This window comes from Cynocephalus volans, chromosome 11 (assembly GCF_027409185.1).
Source record: "Cynocephalus volans isolate mCynVol1 chromosome 11, mCynVol1.pri, whole genome shotgun sequence".
Taxonomy (NCBI): Eukaryota; Metazoa; Chordata; class Mammalia; order Dermoptera; family Cynocephalidae; genus Cynocephalus; species Cynocephalus volans.
In genome coordinates, this window is record NC_084470.1 from 55,349,574 (window position 1) to 55,368,879 (window position 19,306).

Below are 19,306 nucleotides of genomic sequence, written 5' to 3' on the forward strand. Positions count from 1 at the left end.
GAGTGGGAGGCAGGAGACCTAAGTTCCCATCCCTCCGTGGGACTGTTTCCCCACCTGTAAGACAGGAAGGTGGTGACTGGACTAGCGACTCTAAGTATACTTCCTGCAGTGCACGTGTCCATGCCAACAACTTTGGTGGTTGGAAGCTGTGGGTAAGGTGGCCTGAAAATGCTTTCACTTTGCAAATTTGCAGCAGGAAGGGCCAGTGGCCGAGCTGGAGGGCCGGTGGGGAGGTTGGAGGACAAGGCGACAGGCCACGAGGCGGGGATTTAGCCAGGACAGAGTACAGGGAGTAGGATGCCTGGAACCTCCCTCCCCCCGGAAACCACGGGGGTAGGAAGAACAGCGAGTTGTGGCGGTACTGGGTTCGGAGGTAGAGGCTTGCCTTCCCACCAAAGCTGTTGTTGATGCGCTGGGATCCCGAGTAGGTCCCCGCCGCTCTTGGGGCCTGTCTCCCCATCTGCGTCAGGAGGGAGAGTCAATGCCAGCGCCAACCGCGGGCGAGAGCCGGCGGAGACCGCAGCGCCCACTCCGGGGGCCCCGGGAAAGAACTCCCACCACCTCCCCAACTCAGCCACCACCCCAGCCGCAGCCCCCCCCAACGAGTCCTGAACAAAAGATCGCCGGAAGCGAGTTCCTCCGCGCTCCTGGAACAATTTCCGATTCCGTCTAGGAAGCTCGGAGGCCTGCGCGTGCGTCTCGGTGGCCTACTCTCCTGGGATTGGCTCCTCGTGGAGGTCCCTGAGGCCAGGGGACTAGGAGAACCCTCCCCCGCTCCCCGAGACTCCTCCAGGCGAAGTCCTGCGGCCGTCGCTGATCTTCCCCGCTCTTGTAACAGGGCCTGCCCCACCATCGGCAGGAAGAAATCTGAGAGGAATTATAAAGAATGGATGGGTCGGAGAGAGCGTCTTGCGATAGAAGGAAGAGGAGGGAAGGTCTAAAAACCTCAATTCAAGGCATTCCTTATCTTTTCAGCCAGTATAATGTTACCTCGCTAGCAGGACAATTACCAAGCCTCGAGATCCTCATCTACAAACTAATGACCCTGTTTTACAGAGGCACTAGGAATGCAAAGCAGCAAAGCACATATAAGGGATGTGCATGTCTCTTTCTCTCCAAGCCCCTTAATAAAGCTGGCCGTAAGGGCCGAGCCCGTGGCGCACTTGGTAGAGTGCTGCGCTGGGAGCGCGGCAACGCTCCCGCCTGCGGGTTCGGATCCTATATAGGACTGACCGGTGCACTCACTGGCTGAGTGCCGGTCACGAAAAAACGACAAAAAAAAAAAAAAAAAAAAAAAAAAAGCTGGCCATAAGAGGCAAATTCCTACAAGCCAGACTGATCTATATCCTTCCCTACTTAAAAGCCTCCCACAACAACCTGGATTAAGGACACATTTATTAGAGACTAGGTTAGACTTTGTGCTAAGACTAGGTTGACTCTCTGGATGCCAGAGAAACAAGGGTGGGCTGAATGTAGGGAGGTAGCATCCAGCTGAGAGAGATACTAAAAAATCCAGCCAAGCCTGGAGTTAGTGCCTGGGGACTCAGCTGTGAGCCAGGGAAAAGGGGTGTCAGTCCACATGGGGCTTACAATACAGTGGGGGAGACCAGTAAGTAGACAGATGATGTTAATGCAGTATGACAAATAAAGACCATGACAAGGATATAGCAAGCCACCACAGAGCACAAAGAAAGGGGCACCTAATCTAGGTGTAGTGCAGAGGCTTCCTGGACTAAGGGCTTCTCAGCTAAGTTTTGAAGGATAAGTAGGAGTTTTCCAGGTGAAAGGATGGTCTCTTCGCTCTCCTAGTTAGGGGTTGGGCCCCATCCACTCCCATGCAAGCACAGTGGCTGGGTTTTTACTGCCCATGTCACAGTAATGCTCTCTCCCTGGGGTGTCTAGAACTCCACCTTCTTTTTAGGGTTTGTATGAGTGTTCTTGCTGTTGAAAAAGGACTGTTCACACAGATGATGTCAGAATAGCTGAGCGGTGTGGGGGCAGAGACTCTCCAGACCTAACTGTGCTCCTCTCTTTGTGGTCTTCTTAAATCCAAAAGGTTCCTAGGGACATCATTCTCACAGCTGCCCTCATCCTAGGCAGGGCTTAACACAGAGGAGAGGACCATGGTGATTCAAAGAAGCATAGTAAGTGGTATAGATATTTTCTTTTATTATTATTATTATTATTATTATTATAACATACATATGGGGCAAACTTGGCAGGCTTTAGCAATAAATCTGGATACAGGGGATAAAGTTGGAAGAAACTAGGATAGTAAACATGATACTAGAAAATACCTATAGTACTTACAATGTGCCAGGTACCATTCTAAGTGTTTTGTATATATGATCTCATCCAATCCTCACAGCGACTCTACAATTTAGGTATATTATTATCCCCATTTTACAGATAAGGAAGCTATAGCTCAGAGAATCTAAGTAACTTGCCAGTGGTCACCCAGCTCTTGCTATGACACCCAGTTTAGGTTCTTGTTTGGGCCCATGTATACCTTGTTTGGGCCCATGGGTGTATAATGGTATATCTTACAGTGATGGGAACATGGGTAGAGCTTCAGGGTTGTGAGTAGGTGGTGAGTTTTGCTTTAGGCATGTAGAACTTGGGTTAACTATCTGTTAGCTCTCATACCAAAGCTTCTGTGATGGTTTTCAAGAGAGGTCAGTGTGGAGTACAGAATTCCTGAAAGCCTTCTGGAGTTGTCTTTGGCCTAAATGTGTCTCACAGTCTATATGGGAGGCATCATGAAGTATGTCTTGCCCACTGGGGCCCAACCCAGTCGTGGTAGATCAGGCCCACATTGCTGGCTACAGAAGCACCTCTGAAGTCTAGACACACTGCCCAGATGGGCCTGGCCATCACAGACAATGAAAGCCAACCACCTGAGCATGAAACAACTTAGAGAATAAAAACAAGTCAGTCTTAGGGCCAGCCCATGGCTCACTTGGAAGAGTATGGTGCTGAGAACACCAAGGCCCCAGGTTCGGATCCTATATAGGGATGGCCGGTTAGCTCACTGGTTGAGCGTGGTGCTGACAACACCAAGTCAAGGGTTAAGATCCCCTTACCGGTCATCTTTTAAAAAGAAAACAAAAAACAAGTCAGTCTTGGTTTTCAGATCTTTGTGTCTCCCACACCAGGCGGCCAGAATTGCAGGACAACACATGGTCAGGGAAAATGGAAATCAGGACAGGCAGCATTTGGCCTGGCCTTGAGAGATTTCCTACTCAAGATCCCTGAGCCTTTGAGGCCTTGATGGACCAATGGGCCATGTCCAGCGGCAATGTCAGGCAGAGGCTAGGCCTAGATAGCCAAGACCTTTCTGTGAGCTTTCCAAATGTAAAGGGTGACCTCGATGTTAGGAGGCCACCCATTAGGCTCAGTGGACAAAGTCTGGTCTAAGACACCTCCTTTAAGCGCATGCAAACTCCTGAGCAGGACTGCCAATGCCTTTGTTTCTATCCTGGTTTGTGCAGATATATGAGGGACACATCTCAAGGCCAGAGATAGAGCCAGCACACCTTTGGGAAATTGCTGATTCCTAGACATCCAGGGGGACTGTTTACTTTGAACTCTGTAAAAGACCTATGTTGGGCTACAGGCACTGAGCCACAGGCATCTTCATCTTTCAAGTGAAGAAGCAGGCCCAGAGACTGTGATATTTCGGCCCATATGGAGGTGCCTGCTGCTCACTTCATTGAGACTCAGATTGGTATAACTGAACGCTCAAGATATGCCAGGCTTTTGCTACGTAGTGCCTGTACGGTTACCTCATTCAGGGCTCACAACCCTGTGAGGCACGTGCTATGCTCTGAATTTTTCAGGTGAGAAAACAGGCTCAGAAGTTGGGTATCTTTCCCAAGGAGGTCACCCGGAGGGGAAGGGGCAGAACTGGGGTGCTCTGGGTCGCCCGGACTTTGAATGGCCTGAGAGCGGGATGTGCGTAGCTGAGACTTCGCGTGAGGCCCCGCTCCGGTCACAACTGGCTCCGCCAGGCTGCGGTAAAGGCCGGGGCACCCAGGGCCCAGCCACCTCTGCCGGGTGTGGGGGCGCGCGTGCCCACCTTCGCAACTGACACTTCCGGGATCCTGGGGAGGCCGGAAGTGGGGGCTTCTCTCGCTTCCGGCTCGGCCATTGTTTTAGCTTCCACGGGCCGCTGCGGTGTCCGGCGTCTGCGCCCAGTGGTAGACGCGAGTGGGCTGGGTGAGGGGAGGGAGGCGCGATCGGGGCCGGGGTCGTCAGGCCCGAGTCAGCGCGGCTCGGAGGCTGGCTGTCTGACGCCGGCCGGGACCGCGCTTCGCCCCTGCGGCGGGCGGCGCGGTCCCCGTGACGCTCAGAAGCCGCCCGGTGTAGAGCCGCTTCTTTGTCCCGATCCTCTGACCAGCCGTGCGTGGCACGGAGCCGGCACCTGCGGGCACAGCGATGAACAGGGCAGACGTGGCCAGGTGAGCGGCGCCGCAGAAGCCTGGTTTAGCACGAAATTTAGATAGCTGTCTTCCCGCCTTGCACGGTGAGACGACCGTCAGAAGTCGGTCACACTCAGACTCGGAATTTAAAACGTGAAGTGTGACTTGGAAATGCAAAAATCTAGTTGAGATAAGCTGCTGAGCATTTGGAACCGTAAGGGAAGTATGAAAATGGCCTGAACTTCCTACACGTCTGGGATCTCAGAGCAGAGCTCACAGATTATTTTTACGCCCATTTCTGTCTTTTTAAAGAAACTGAAGCCTAGAGAGAAATAGCTTACCCGGGGATCAGGATGCATGGTGAAATGGAAGCACAGTACAGATCCCCCAGTTACCACCAATGTGCTGGTTTTCAAAGAGGATTTTACAGTGTATAAACGATAAAAGTTTCCCCTCACTTCAGAGTCAGCAAAATGAACCACATTCATTCCTTTACCAAATATAATGCTTCTGTGTGCCATGTACACACGCATGTGTACAAAGGTGACTGGAAGCCAGCCCTGCCCTTTGAGTCCCATAAAGTGTGGGAGGCAGCTGTGTAAATCACAAGCAGTTAGTATGAGAAGTGCTCTCACAGAGGTTTGAATGAAAAAAGTACTGTGAGGTCACTGAGGCAATAACCACACTTAACCCTGGAGAGATCCAGAAGGCTTTCTAGGGGAGTGCATTAAGTAGAAAAAGGTTTGGCACTTCTGACTCCATCTGGTTCCTTTCCTTTGGTGGCCATCCAGCAGTTTGGAGGGTATGAGGGTATGTGCATAAACCAGTTAAAATACAGTATTGTAGTGAGAAGTACAGACAGGGAAGCTGCCAGCTCTCTGCTGGGGCAATCAGGAAAGCCTTCAAAAGAAAACGGCATTTGTTCAGAGTATTGACAGCTAAGTAAGAGTTTGTCAAAAGTTGAAAGGAAGAAGAAAAATCCAAACAGGAAGGAGTATGTGTGACTTTGGCTGTGTCTCTATAGCAATAGTCCCAAACTTTCTTTATTACACATCACTATAAATAGAAGAGTTTTGAGCATGCACTTCCTACATAGATTTATTTGTAAATTAAAGATGTGTACTACTACACGAATTTCAATGCACATTATAAAACATACATTAAATAGGAGTTAAATAACAACTTAGTATTTCCTTTTGCATCCTTTGGGATATCTTGCATATCCCACCTTGGAGACCATTGCTGTCTTTGTAGCCCGGGTACTTGAAGAGTGGTAATGGGTGTGGCTGGAACAGAGGTTTAAGGCTGGGTGGTGAAGGGCTGTGAATGCTAGGCGTAGACATTTAGGTTTTTTTCTGTACGTGATGGGAGCCACTAAAAGTTTAAGAAGTAAAGTCACTTAGAGAGATGCTTTGAGAGACTGTGTTGGTTGTGCTCTGTTTTTCTGGAGCCTTGCTTTTTAACTTTGGAGAAACTGTTATCAGCCTGGGGCTGAACACTCTGGGGACTCTGACTCCTCTCTTGATGTTTCTGTAGGTGACACTTCCATAAGCTCCTTCCCCAACCCTGAAAAATAGCTCCTGAGATCTGAACTACAGACCATCATTTTAATTGGACCAACTGCAGCTGAGACAAGCTTCTCTTTGAGGTCACAATGACCACCAAAGTCAGGGGATCTTTAGGCCTCATCCCCAGGAGTGCTGTTTTCCAGAAGCAGGAGGGGCGCCTGACTGTGAAGCAGGAGCAGGGGAGCCAGACCTGGGGACAAGGCTACAGTCTCCAAAAGAACCACCCTCCTGTCTGTGAAATCTTCCGGCTGCACTTCAGGCAATTATGTTACCACGAGATGTCCGGACCACAAGAGGCACTGAGCCGGCTTAGAGAGCTCTGCCGCTGGTGGCTGATGCCAGAGGTACACACCAAGGAGCAGATCCTGGAGCTGCTGGTGCTGGAGCAGTTCCTGAGCATCCTGCCTGCGGAGCTCCAGACCTGGGTTCAGCTGCATCACCCTGAGAGTGGCGACGAGGCTGTGGCTGTGGTGGAGGATTTCCAGAGACATCTCAGTGGACCAGGAGAGGTGAGCAATTGAGTCTAGAATGGCATCCATAATCATTCTGTAGTGCTTGGGTTGGTCTGGGAATAGACATTTTCCATTTCCCAGGTTCTAGACTGGTTTGTTCTTAGGATTCCTGAACCTTTTCCATGGATAGAGGGGAAATAGTTCTGTGCTCCAAGCCATAAACAAAAATGCGAATCCCAGCTAAGATCTGGGAATCACACTGTGAAATACTGTGTTGTGAGCCTAGCTTTAGCCTGGAGATCCACACAGCACTCTTGGCAAGCAGGAGATCTGTACGCTGGTTAGAATAGGAGATGGAGAAGAGGTGGGCCTTTGGATATGCTGATAGCATTGACCCTCATTTTAGAAATTCTTATTACTCACCTCCTTGGACTTCTCAGAGTCAATTCTTTCTCTTCCTGCCTCTCAGGTACCTTATGAGAGGTGACATTTCTGGACCTCGTAATCATTTGGAGTTTTGGCTAGCTTTCCACAACCAACTGGGATTTTTTTGCATCTTTAATTCTAACTTTGATTTTCCTTATTTCCTGGGGTTCTCAGAAATTTAAAGCCAAGGTAACTCAAACTAGAGAAAAAGCTGGAAAGCGTCAGCAGTATGCTACATTGGAAAATCTGGCTTCTAGGACCACAGAGCTAACTAGTTCTGTGACCATGTGTATCAGTCAGAGTTCAGTCAGAGAAGCAGAACCAGTAGGAGATGTGTGTGTGTATAAAGAAATTTATTGGTAGAAAGTGGCTTATGAGATGTGGGCCTGGCTAGGCAAGATTGAAATCCATAAGGCAGACCATAAGGAAGAGCAGGCTGGTACTCTGGCACAAGCTGCAGTGCACAGACCAATTTCTTCTTCATGGAACCTTCAGCTTTGCTTTTAAGGCCTTGAACCAACTGAGTCAGGCTCATTCATCTATCCATTATCTAGGATAATCTCCCTTAATTAAAGTAAATTGATTATGGACTTTAATCACGTTTACAAAATACTTCACAGCAACACCTGGATTAGTGTGTGATTTGTGCCAAGTTGATACATCAAAAGATCATTACACCATGGATAAGTTAGTTCCTCCTAATGAGTCTCAAATTGCTTCCCTGTAACCTGAGCAGGTAGACTAGAGTCCCTTCTACTTTACCCCTTTGCACTTCACCAGGGAAAACAGTACATAAAACTTCCCAAATACCCAGCATATCATTTTATTCAGTGCATTAAGAAAAAATGATCACATATTTATGACTTGAGAATCAGTTCTAGGTGATCAGAGTCTTGGGGCTAGACATTTTTCCAGGAGTACCGGGCAATGCACATTTGGCATTATCAAATCCCTTGTCAACCATCATTTCCATCACAGGGGCCTAGAGAGCAGCTAGACCAACCTTGACAATGACAAGTGGCTGAAGACATGTTTAGAGTGCTATTTAGTGAGGAGAGTAAACGAAAATTTCTGTTTCTTGTCTGATTTTGCATAAGCAGAAGTGAATGTTCCCTCCATTAAAACTCTCAATTTTCTATCCGGGGAGCCTCAGAAACAGGTGACTGTCAAGTCAAAACCCAAGAGAATGACAACTTACAGGCAAGCTATCTGAACACTCATGGCTCCAGCATAAGAGTGGGGTCTTTGGACTCCATTTCTTACTCTGCCGCTACTGTCACTGTTAAGTTTTTTGACATGAAGACATTAGGGCAGGACTGTCTTTCCTAGGAGGGGTTCAAAAAATGTTTATAGAAGGGCTAAATGAATAAACAAGCTTTTCTATGGCGGTTTGCCAGGAGGAGTTTAAGGAGGATCAGGGCAAATCAGAGTCATTCTGTTTATCAGGAGTAAGCCACTTCATTGTATGTACATTGAGGCTGGGAAAGGGTGGTAGGGCAATCCCTCCTGGGCTGCAGAATTGTGCACTTTACAAAATGCTTTTGTATCCTGTATCTTTTTTTTTTTTCTTTTTCAATTTTGGTGGCTGGCCTGGTTGGGAATTCAAACCCTTGACTTTGGTATTATCAGCACCACTCTCTAGCCAAGTGAGCTATCCAGCCAGGTCTGTATCCCATATTTTATTTCAGCTCCTACCAGGCTTACAAAATAAGCAATAGAGTAATCATTACCTCCATTTGACAAGTGAAGTGGTCACAGAGGTTAATTAACTCATCCCAGATGACATGTCTGATAAGCATTCTCTTGTCCACAAGATTGAGCTGAATTGTGGTTATTGCTGATTACTACCAAGTGTGGGGACCAGGATTTTCCAGCTCCCTAGGTTCTAAGCCACTATAGCTTTTCTCTAGTGTCTTGCTATGGAATGCCATTTTAGAATGAGAATTAGAATGAGATATTTATGCCTTTAAAGAATTGAAACCTATAAGTCTGAGTCCTAGATAATAAACAGGAACTGTAACAGGATTTAATTGTCAGTGAATTACAAAGTTGTGTTATCAAGGGCAGTTAAGTTCTCTTTTGCCAATACCCACAGCTGCCACGCTATAACTCCCATTTGTAAGAACCGTTCAGTGGAGAGCCTGGGAATCACAGACCCCAGGAGCCTCCTGGTCCTACACTACACAGATGAGATATATATTAAAGGAGATAGTCCCCTCACATCTCAGCAGATGTAACCCAATAGGGCAAATCTGGAGTGGTTAATTGAAGGAGAAAGTATTTTTACGTCGTGCTGTGCTATGTACCTGCCAGAGCAAGTGAGCTTATAAATGTGCTTTATTTAGATAACGTTTTAGGTTTTCTGCTCCTAATGCTGGTAAAAATAGTAACCATGAGAGTGTGAGGAGGTGGTTTGATGACAAGTAAGGGTTAGAAATAAAATGTCCCTGCTCTGAGGTATTCTCAAGGTCTCTAAAGGTTAGTGTTGTCTGATCTTATTTAACTCTCTTATGTAAATTATTGGCGAAAGATATAGATATTAAAAACTGAGTTTACAGATAACCCTAAAAACTCTAGACAAAATATCAAGAGGAAGTCAGTCAGCAAAATATTAATTAAACAGCAATGTTGGGCCAAGCATTGTTCTAGGAACTAGTGATCAGGACAGATACAGTTCTAACCCTCAAAAAATGATAAATTCCAGTGGGGAGAAAATAGACGATAAAGACATATAAGATAATTTAAAGATCAATACATGCTATACAGAATACCTAATCAGGTAATTATGACAGAGAGTGACTATCCCTGTTTATCAGTGTGGTCAGTGAAGGCTTCTCTGAAGAGGACACACTTTTGCTGAGAGAAATTGGGAAAGCTCACTTAAGGTTTGTCAGCCACTATTCTGAAGTACTGCTCCAGCTGTCCACTTCAGTAGCATTATTTGTGCACATACAAGCACATACACTTATTATTATTTCCTTTGTACCTACAGAAGGGATGCTTCCTCTGTAGGCTAAAGCTGTAGAGAATGTTACTGAATTGCTCTCCTGGCTCCCTTTTCTGGATGATTCTTCATAAGCAAATTTATGTCTGAAAACCTGACACAGAATGGAAATGGTTACAGAATCTTGTTCTCAAGCTCCTACCAAGAGGGTCAACAGAGAGATGGCAAGTAGGAGTGCAAGATTTAGATTCTGCTGTGACTTTTTCCCCCCAGCAGGTTGTACTGGTGGGGTTAGAAGGACACTGGCACATCTTTTCCCTGGCATTTTTTCTGGAGGGGTCATCTTAGACATTTTGGGTTCAGTACCTGTGAGGACGCTCTTTTGAACCCAATTGTATTTCCTTGTCTCTAGGTTTCAGCCCCAGCGCAGGAACAAGAAATGCATTTGGAGGAGACAACAGCTCTGGGTGCAACAAAGGAATATCTTCCTACCTCACCCCTCCGTGGGGGCTCAGCCCCTGGAGCCCACCTGGAGACTACACATGACCCAGGGGCACAGCAACTCCCTAATGGGCACTTTGGTACTCATCTCCCCAGCTCATGCCTCCCTTCTCTCCTCTGGAGGCTCTTTTTATTTATCTGCCTATCTCCCACCCCATTGGAATCCCTCGCTGGCTTGCATCTGTCCTCTTTCCCCAGTGACCTTGTCTGTTCCTTTTGCTTATTCTGCATCATTTATGTATTTTGCAAGTTTTTGCCAAGTACCTGTCATAGAAAAAGCACTGTCGGAGACCAGACAGATGTAGTACACTATCACTGTTTCATGGAGGAGGTGGCAGTGGACTGGACAGTGAAAAGTAGTAGGTGTGCCTTGGGGGAGGATCTTAAAAGTGAGAGAAAAGTAGTAGGTGTGCCACTAGATGAGAATATAAGCAAACACTCTAAGTTGGGGGTTTCTTGGGCCCTCATTGAGGTGGGGTCAGGAAAGGCTTATGTGGGAACCTGAGCCTTTCTCATACAGGACCTTGAGGCTGAGGCCAGGAAGCTTTTAGGGATCAGAGGATGATTTGTTAGAAATAGTATTTCAGGAGGATAACTCTGGCACAGATGAACATTATGGGTTGAATAATTCCATAATTCCACTGGAGGGGACCTCAGTGGAAAGGCAGTGCAGTAGAATAGATGTCAGACAGCTACTGCCTAAACTGGGGTGAGTAGAATGGAAAAGAAAACAAGTGAGAGAAACATTGTGAGGGAAGAATCTATGGACTTGGATGTGAAATGAGAGGAAAGAAAATTAGAGTTTTGGCTGATGATAGAATCATTGACAGGACTTGGAAAATCAAGAAAGGAAGGTGGTAAGAACATGCATGTTAGGCACTGAACTTGAGTGTTGTGGGACATCCAAGTGAAATGTCAGGAGGCAACCGGAAGTGTGGGATGGGGCCTAGGAGAGAAGTGAGGCTGTGAGAGCAGTGTTAAAGTAGTGAGAGCCAGTGAGATCGCTGACAAAGAAGAAGCACCAGAGCCTGAGCTTCAAGGAGCATCCATAATAAGAGGGCATGGGGGTCAAGTCAGGCTTGGCTAGTGCTCGGGAAGCTATGGGTGAGAGAATGTGGGCAGATGTATGGCTTCTTTCAGAGAGGTTGGAGAGAATGGGGACTGGAAGGAACACCCAGTCCTCAGTTTAACCAGGGACCTTCTACTGTGTTCTCCCGGGAAAATTCACAGCACACTAGGGATAATGCCTTTATAGAAGATGGATGAGAGTCAATGTGTGTGGAGCTGCCTGGGCTCTCTTGAATCCACTCATTGGGAATGTAGATCTATGGGCGCTGAAGGCAGGGCTTGTCCCACTCATAGCTTTCTTTCCTTCCTCAGCTCAGCTTGCTTCCCCAGTTCCTACCCATCCCCAAGTGGGGAGCTCAGGAGACCAAGGAGCAGCAACTGTGCTTCAGATGGTCAGGCCCCAGGTGAGCTTGATTCTTTCTGTTTCTCCCAAGATCCCATGGCTGTGGCCCAAGAATGGCCAGAGCTCACCTCCAGGGCTCTGTCCCATCTGAGACTCCTCCTGGGGCTCTTCTGCCTACTGGCTCCCCCTGGAACAGTCTTGCCCTGGACTTGTCCTTTTCCATGTGTCATCGCAGATGCTGTCCTCCTCCCCTTTGCAGACCGAGATCCCATACTCCATGTCATCATACCCCCGATGACTCTTCCCTTCAGGCAGGGAACGTTCCTGAGCAATAGAAGTTTGTCATTCCAGGAGACTGTGGCGTATGAGGACCTGTCTGTGGGCTATCTTCAGAGGAAGTGGAAGGGTCTGGCACTCAGTCAGAGAGGCCTGTCCTGGAACATCATGCCAGAAAATTACCACAGCGTGGCCTTATTGGGTAATGATCCTCTTCCCCACTGACTTAGAGTCTGCATTCTCTACATTTTCTTTACTATATTCTTTGTCTGTTTAAACTTTTAATTGTGAAAAATTTTAAAACATAGAATAAGTAGAGAATAGTATAGTGAGCCTCTCTGTACCTATCGCTCCACTTTAACAATTATCCACATTGTCTTTACTTCGTTATTGATTGATGTAGGGTGGTTTAGTTAGGGCTTTTTTAGTTGTATGGAATAGAGAGTCACTTAACTTATTGTAAGCAAGGAGCTCTATGTGTTGTAAAGCTCAAAGGAAAGGGAACCCACAACCAACTGATCAGCTAGACTAGACTGTGGGAAGCAGGGCCTTCGGAGGCTGGGCCCTGACCCAAGGCAGCCCAGGATCCTCAGCAGCAAAAACAAATGAATTTTTACATTCACACTGTGTTGCAGTGTGAATGTAACACAGCTGCTCCCTGCATGTCAGTTTTCTCTCTGTTGTCCTCCTTCTGGTACCCATTTTCTTCACTCTGAATCTTTTGTCCCCATCATAGCTCCATCTTAATTCTACTGTCTGTTCCCTCATACTCATTTTCTTGCTGTGGCTCCTAATAGCTTAGCTTCTCTCCATGCATCATTTCAGCTTACATTCCTCCTCCTAAGTGCCTTAATTTTGCCTATTTCCAGTTTAGAATTTAGTTAGAGAAAGATTTTGATTGGTACAGCCATTAAATATCATCTATTTTTGGTCAGAACTTGAGGCCAGGCTACCTTACCTGATTACCATACAGATAAGGTACACTGGAGTCTAGTACCTGACACTGGCCTAGTTGACTGTGGTCCATCATGGGATTTTCAGGGTCATATGGCACAAAGAAGTGTTGCCTACACTTCTCTGTCTACAAAGACTGGGACAGGGCAGTTTCCTGGAAGGGGCTATTGGCAGGACTGGTTCTGTGATTGATGAGTTTAGAACAGTAGCCCACTCTGGAGAGGGAGGGCTTAGAAGTCATTGACTCAGACATGTTTAACTTTCCATATGCTAAACAGTGTGATAGCCATGGCCCTGATTAAGACATGATTCAAAGGAACCAACAATTAGGTCTTTATATAGGACCATTATTACTCTGTCTTCTCCCATATTTTGTATTTAAACATTCCAGAATTCAAGGCAAATATTCAACTGTTCAGATACCTTATTATTTTAGAAAATCAAAATCCCAAAGACATATTTTAATTTATATTTCAAATTATTGATGCCTCTCTTAATTTTTATGGGAGTACAGAACTGACTCGTACCAGTCCAGTGCTCTGGAGTCCAGACGTATCCGAACTTTTAGAGCTCTGCTGTGCCCTTCAACAGTGTCCCCCAGCATTTCTGAACCCATTTCTGAACCCTTCTCCAAATATTGTCACTGTCCTATCATACAAGATCTCTCCTGTTTGTACACTTTCCATATCATACCTTCATAATATAAATCTCTTGTCAACTCACTCCCATCTATGCCCTCCCAGTTTCTTTTATTTAACTTGAGGTATTTGCTAGCCTTCTCTCTCCCAACATCTGTTCTGAGAACCATGGAACCATACAACATCATGGTTAGAAAGGATCTTAGAGTAAATTTTTTTTAAAGGAGACATAGCATCTAAGTGACTTCTGTAAGATCACATCATGCTTTACAATCTGGTCTCTTGCCCTCCGACTGCCCTCCTGACTCGTGCTATGCTGGCTCAACATCTGTCTGTCCTGGTACCTCTTTTTCCATCCTTCTCCACTACCAATATCCCCCTCCTTGTTTTTTTGTCTTGGAAGAAAAAATTGACCTATTTCCCATTTCATTCTTGTTCTTATTGTGTCATCTCATTCCTTAACCACTATGTGACTTTTCTTATTATACATCTGCTCTTGAGGACTCTGTTTCCCCAACAGGACAAAAAAATGAATGAAAATTGTTCTGTTCTTTCTCTGGCAGTGGATGAGAAGAGGATGGAGAGCTCAGAGTTGACTCCAAAGCAGGAAATTTCTAAAGGATCCGAATCATCTGATACAACATCAGGGAAACCAGAGGCTGGAGATGTCTGTGAAGACACTTTAGAGAAACTAGAAGGGCAACCCTCAGATGAAGAAGGGAGCAGACTGGAAAGTGATTTCTTGGCAATAACAGTCAAGGATAAGAGAAAATCCACAAAGGACAGATGTGAGGAATATAAGGAAGTAGAGGAAAACACAAATCTGTCCTTCGGTCCTGCTGAACATGAAGTAGTTCTAAAGGGACAGAAATTCTATCAATGTGATGAATGTGGCAAATCTTTCAATCGGAGTTCACACCTCATTGGCCACCAGAGAATCCACACGGGAGAGAAACCCTATGAGTGTAATGAGTGTGGTAAGACCTTCAGGCAGTCCTCTCAGCTAATTGTTCATCTCAGAACCCACACAGGAGAAAAACCCTATGAATGCAGTGAGTGTGGAAAGACCTATCGACACAGCTCCCATCTCATTCAACACCAGAGACTCCATAATGGGGAGAAACCTTATAAATGTAATGAGTGTGGGAAAGCTTTTAATCAGAGTTGCCAACTCATTGATCACCAAAGAACCCATACTGGGGAGAAACCTTATGAATGCAATGAGTGTGGAGAGGCATTTATTCGGAATAAAAGTCTTGTCCGACATCAGATTCTTCACACTGGTAAGAAACCTTACAAGTGTGATGAGTGTGGGAAAGCTTTCTGTTCTAATAGAAATCTTATTGACCATCAGCGAATCCACACTGGAGAGAAGCCATATGAGTGTAATGAATGTGGCAAGGCCTTCAGTCGGAGTAAATGTCTCATACGACATCAGACCCTCCACACTGGGGAAAAACCATACAAATGTAGTGAATGTGGGAAAGCCTTCAATCAGATTTCTCAGCTTGTTGACCATGAGCGAATTCATACTGGAGAAAAACCGTTTAAATGTAGTGAGTGTGGTAAGGCATTCAGTCTGAGTAAATGTCTTATTCGGCATCAGAGACTTCACACAGGTGAAAAACCCTATAAATGCAATGAGTGTGGAAAATCCTTCAACCAAAACTCACACCTCATTATACATCAGAGAATTCACACTGGTGAGAAACCCTATGAATGTAATGAGTGTGGGAAGGTCTTCAGTTATAGCTCCAGCCTTATGGTACATCAGAGAACCCATACTGGGGAAAAACCCTATAAATGCAACGATTGTGGGAAAGCTTTTAGTGACAGCTCACAGCTTATAGTGCACCAGAGAGTTCACACTGGCGAGAAACCTTATGAATGTAGTGAGTGTGGTAAAGCCTTTAGTCAGCGTTCCACTTTTAATCACCACCAGCGAACTCACGCTGGAGAGAAGCCCTCAGGTCTGGCTCGATCAGTTTTTTGAGGTATTGTCCTCTGAGACAGAGAGCAAGGAACTCTGAGTTAAGATTTCTTTATAAGAAGGATTCTCACCCTGGTCTCCTCTTGGAACTGCTAATCAAAGTGGTCCATTCCTCAACTGCTTTCCATTGGGTCACTAAGGTGGGAGAGTGGGAGTAATTTAGTGCAATCCTTCTCCACTGTTGGAAAGTAAGGACCACACATTTTACTTACTTGTAGCTTTCCTTTTTCCTTTATTTTTTTATTTTAATTATTTGAAAATGTATCCAACAATCATATCATGTGCTTGTAAAGGACAGAGATAATATCTTTTATATGCTATTGTTCCCTTTCACCATTTACATGAAGTTGTTCTACAAGGCTCGGATTCCTTCTTTCCTGCCTCTTGGCTATAGCTGTTCCCATCTACTTTTTAAATTTAATCTATAGCTTCTTATGTCTTGTGTTCCCTACCCGGAAAACCTTTTCTTCCTGTTTGCTAATCTGTTTTTCTCACAATATTGAAGATTCATCTCATCTCTGAAAGATTTTCTTCTTCAAATGCTTCTTCCTTTCTCTTAAACTTCTATTGCTTTGACCTCAGTGCTTTGAATTATCTGGTACTACAGTGTGCAACAGTTGTTAAATTGCTTTGTAAATTTTTCTCAACTTAATGTGTTTCTGTATACTTTCATACCAACTTACTGTAGGCTCTGTGGGGTCAGATATGTATCTTTTTCTTTTATCATATAGATAATAGTTTGTACATACTAATTGTTAAATAATTTTTTAAACCTCACCTCTCAAATTTAATAATCTTTAAAGTATGCACAATCACCACCCCCTCTCCTTAAATCATACTAGATGCTTCTGTAGATGAAAGTGCATCTCATCACAGGATATCACATACAGTGGCCTCACTGATATCTTCTACCTGTGTACTCCTGGAGGTCTTACTACTATTACTTCAGCCTCAGAAAGCTAATGAGTTTGTGTGTTAGTGAATGTGTGTGTGTATCTAGATATTGGGTTAGGCAGTCATATCCCACTGATAGGTACTTTACCCTGCACATTGACTCCAGTTCTGAACTTGCTAACTGCACTCTGCTACCTAAATCAACAGGTTAAGAACAGAGTCAAAATTTACTGCAAAGAAGACATGACTTTCATAGCTGTGGTGCAGATGATTGAAAAACTAGCTAGAAGCATTTCTTGATGATTGGAATTCACAATGATGAGGTTTGTGGCAAGATAACAGAGCCAAAGTAATGTGTTTTCCTTATCGACTAGTTCCATCTACCTGCAACTGCCATCTTAATTTCAAGATGAGTGCTGTATCCTTAATTACCATAATTATCTTGCCTGCTGTCTTTTATTCCCTAAAGACATGAGAAATAGGAAATCATCTCGGAGAATTTTCTTTCCTTCTACAGTCATACATCAGTCATGAGCTTGAACAACTTTTCTCCCTTGCAGTAGAGCCCCACTGCTGGAGGACCTTTGCTTCTGGTGTCTACCTCCTTCTGTTCCCATTCCCCAAACTTCCTCTTAACAGGATGACAGGATCAGCAGTGTGGCAAAGGTGAAAGAGAGGGCAATGTCGGGTATGTAACATGGAAGGGGGAGTTTGTGAGCTGTGGTTTTTCTCAGCGGAGAAGAAAGGGAAGGGTTGAGGCTTAAGAAAATAAGAAATAGATGTGATATTGAGGAAATTTGCCATTTGTAAATATATATTTAAAATTAAATTTGTTTTCAACTATATTTTTGTTGTTTCCATTTTCCTTTAAAAGATATGCAGAAAAGACTTTTTCCCCTCTGCCAAGTGTTTTACTTTGGGAACTCTCAGATCCCAGGATAGAGCCTGACCCTATATGAACACATGGGTCTAGCCTTCCACCCTGAGCTGGATGTTACTGGTCATGTTACTGGTCACATCTTCAGTAGAACCACTCTGCTTTTTGGATGCTGCAGTTTTACATTTTATTTCTTGTTTGCTCATCCCCAACTACACTAAGCCTCTGGAGAGTGGTAACCAGCACTATTCAGAATGGTATTAGCCCACTACCACCAGTTTGGTGTAGGTCAGTAGAAATGAATGTCGTGCCCTGACTTTCTGGATAAGCCTCACTCTTGGATGGAGGAAAAATGGCTGCATTTAAAATCCATACCTCAGTTTCAACTGGTCATTGCTAGTATAAACAAAATTACTGATTTAAAAAAATGTTTTTTATTTGGATCCAGTTACCTTGCTAAATTATTTTTAATTTTAATAGCTTTTTAGTTTCATTTCTTAGCTTTTCTAGGTATGCAATAAATAATGATTTGTTTATGTCAATTTCCAATCTGTATGCCAAGGGCAGTTTATTTTTTTTCTCATTTTGAATTCCATTTTTTCCTTGGATACATTTCTTTTATATGTTCTTTTACTGCCCCAAGTTGCAGAGGCTTTCCATTGGCCCCACATTACATTTGTTTTTTCTTTATTAGTGAATGATGAGGGCTTTCAAGTCCTGATATTTGTCCCAAAATAGATAAAATTGATTTTCCTTGAATCCCTTTAAAATCCAATTAGATGCTGTTAAAATTATTCCTTTAGATCTGGATCTAGAAGGTTAGTTGTAGATTTACATAACTACCTGTACACTAAAGCAGTAAAGAAGCAGCTTCAGATTTTGCTAAGCTGGTTGAAAACCTTCCACTCAGGCCCATCTCTTGTGTCCAGCTTTCTTTTTGCCTCAGCCTCCATACTGGGTGTCCAGCAGACCCTCCTTCCACATTCCTTGCCTCATTGGGAATAGCTTAGATGTGAAAGAACTGAATGTGAAAAAACATTCAGTTAAAAGGCAGATTTTACTTTACTCAGTGACTCCAAATAGAGAAAAGGACCTATTCTTGAGATATGTGAAAAAAATTCAGTTGTTGCAAACATCCACCAGAGGCTTAAACAAGAAAGCCTAGTCATTTGTGAGTAGGAAAGCCTTTAGTTCTAGTTAATTTCTTGTTTGACATCAGAAATGTCACATGGATTAGAGTGCCTTTCGGTTTTTTTGTTGTTGTTGTTTTTAAAGATGACTGGTAAGGGGATCTTAACCCTTGGCTTGGTGTTGTCAGCACCATGCTCTCCCAAGTGAGCAAATCGGTCATCCGTATATAGGGGTCCGAACACATGGCCTTAGTGTTACGAGAAGCGCATTCTCCTGAGTGAGCCACGGGCCGGCCCTGTGCCTTTCGATTTTTGAAGGTCAAGAAATCATTCATCAGAATCTTCTATTATTTTGCACACATTTCTGAAAAACATTCCTGAAGAAAGTGTGGAAAAGCTTCTGTTATAGCACATAACTTCTGCTCCATCAGAGAATCCACAGTGTAGAAAAAGGGTATCAGTAAACAGTGTGACAGAACTTCCCATTTATTTTTTAAAATCAGATGGAATTCAAACCTAGGGAGATAGTTCAGTTGGTCAAACAAGATGGTGAGATGCTAGGATATGGATGCTTACCCACTTACCTTGTAAACAGAAAGAAAATATTCCACAGCTAAACTCTATATCCCCACTTCCTGGGGACATAGCGGCCGCAGCCTCCACTACAGCTTCAGCAGCGAAGGTCAGCGCCTACGGCAGCCAGCACCTGACGGCGTGACCAACCCGAGCTGACTTCTCTTGTATTTGGCTGCAGATTTATAGATCTTCTGCGCTGTGTACAGGCACAGTGTTGAAAATGTTCTAGCCCACAGATTGGAGCTGGG

General features: G+C 44.8%; 1 protein-coding gene across 1 annotated transcript in view; it reads left to right on the forward strand.

Moving 5' to 3' along the window:
* Nucleotides 1-4,377: 4,377 nt before the first annotated feature.
* ZKSCAN7 (zinc finger with KRAB and SCAN domains 7) overlaps nucleotides 4,378-19,306 on the forward strand; it is a 35,642-nt gene continuing 20,713 nt past the window's right edge. Inside the window, exons 1-6 of the mRNA XM_063114452.1 lie at nucleotides 4,378-4,460; nucleotides 5,958-6,498; nucleotides 10,224-10,392; nucleotides 11,693-11,784; nucleotides 12,075-12,201; nucleotides 14,155-14,874. Of these exons, the coding sequence (XP_062970522.1) occupies nucleotides 6,076-6,498; nucleotides 10,224-10,392; nucleotides 11,693-11,784; nucleotides 12,075-12,201; nucleotides 14,155-14,874 (1,531 nt within the window). The 5' untranslated portion in view covers nucleotides 4,378-4,460; nucleotides 5,958-6,075. The remainder of the gene's footprint in view (nucleotides 4,461-5,957; nucleotides 6,499-10,223; nucleotides 10,393-11,692; nucleotides 11,785-12,074; nucleotides 12,202-14,154; nucleotides 14,875-19,306) is intronic.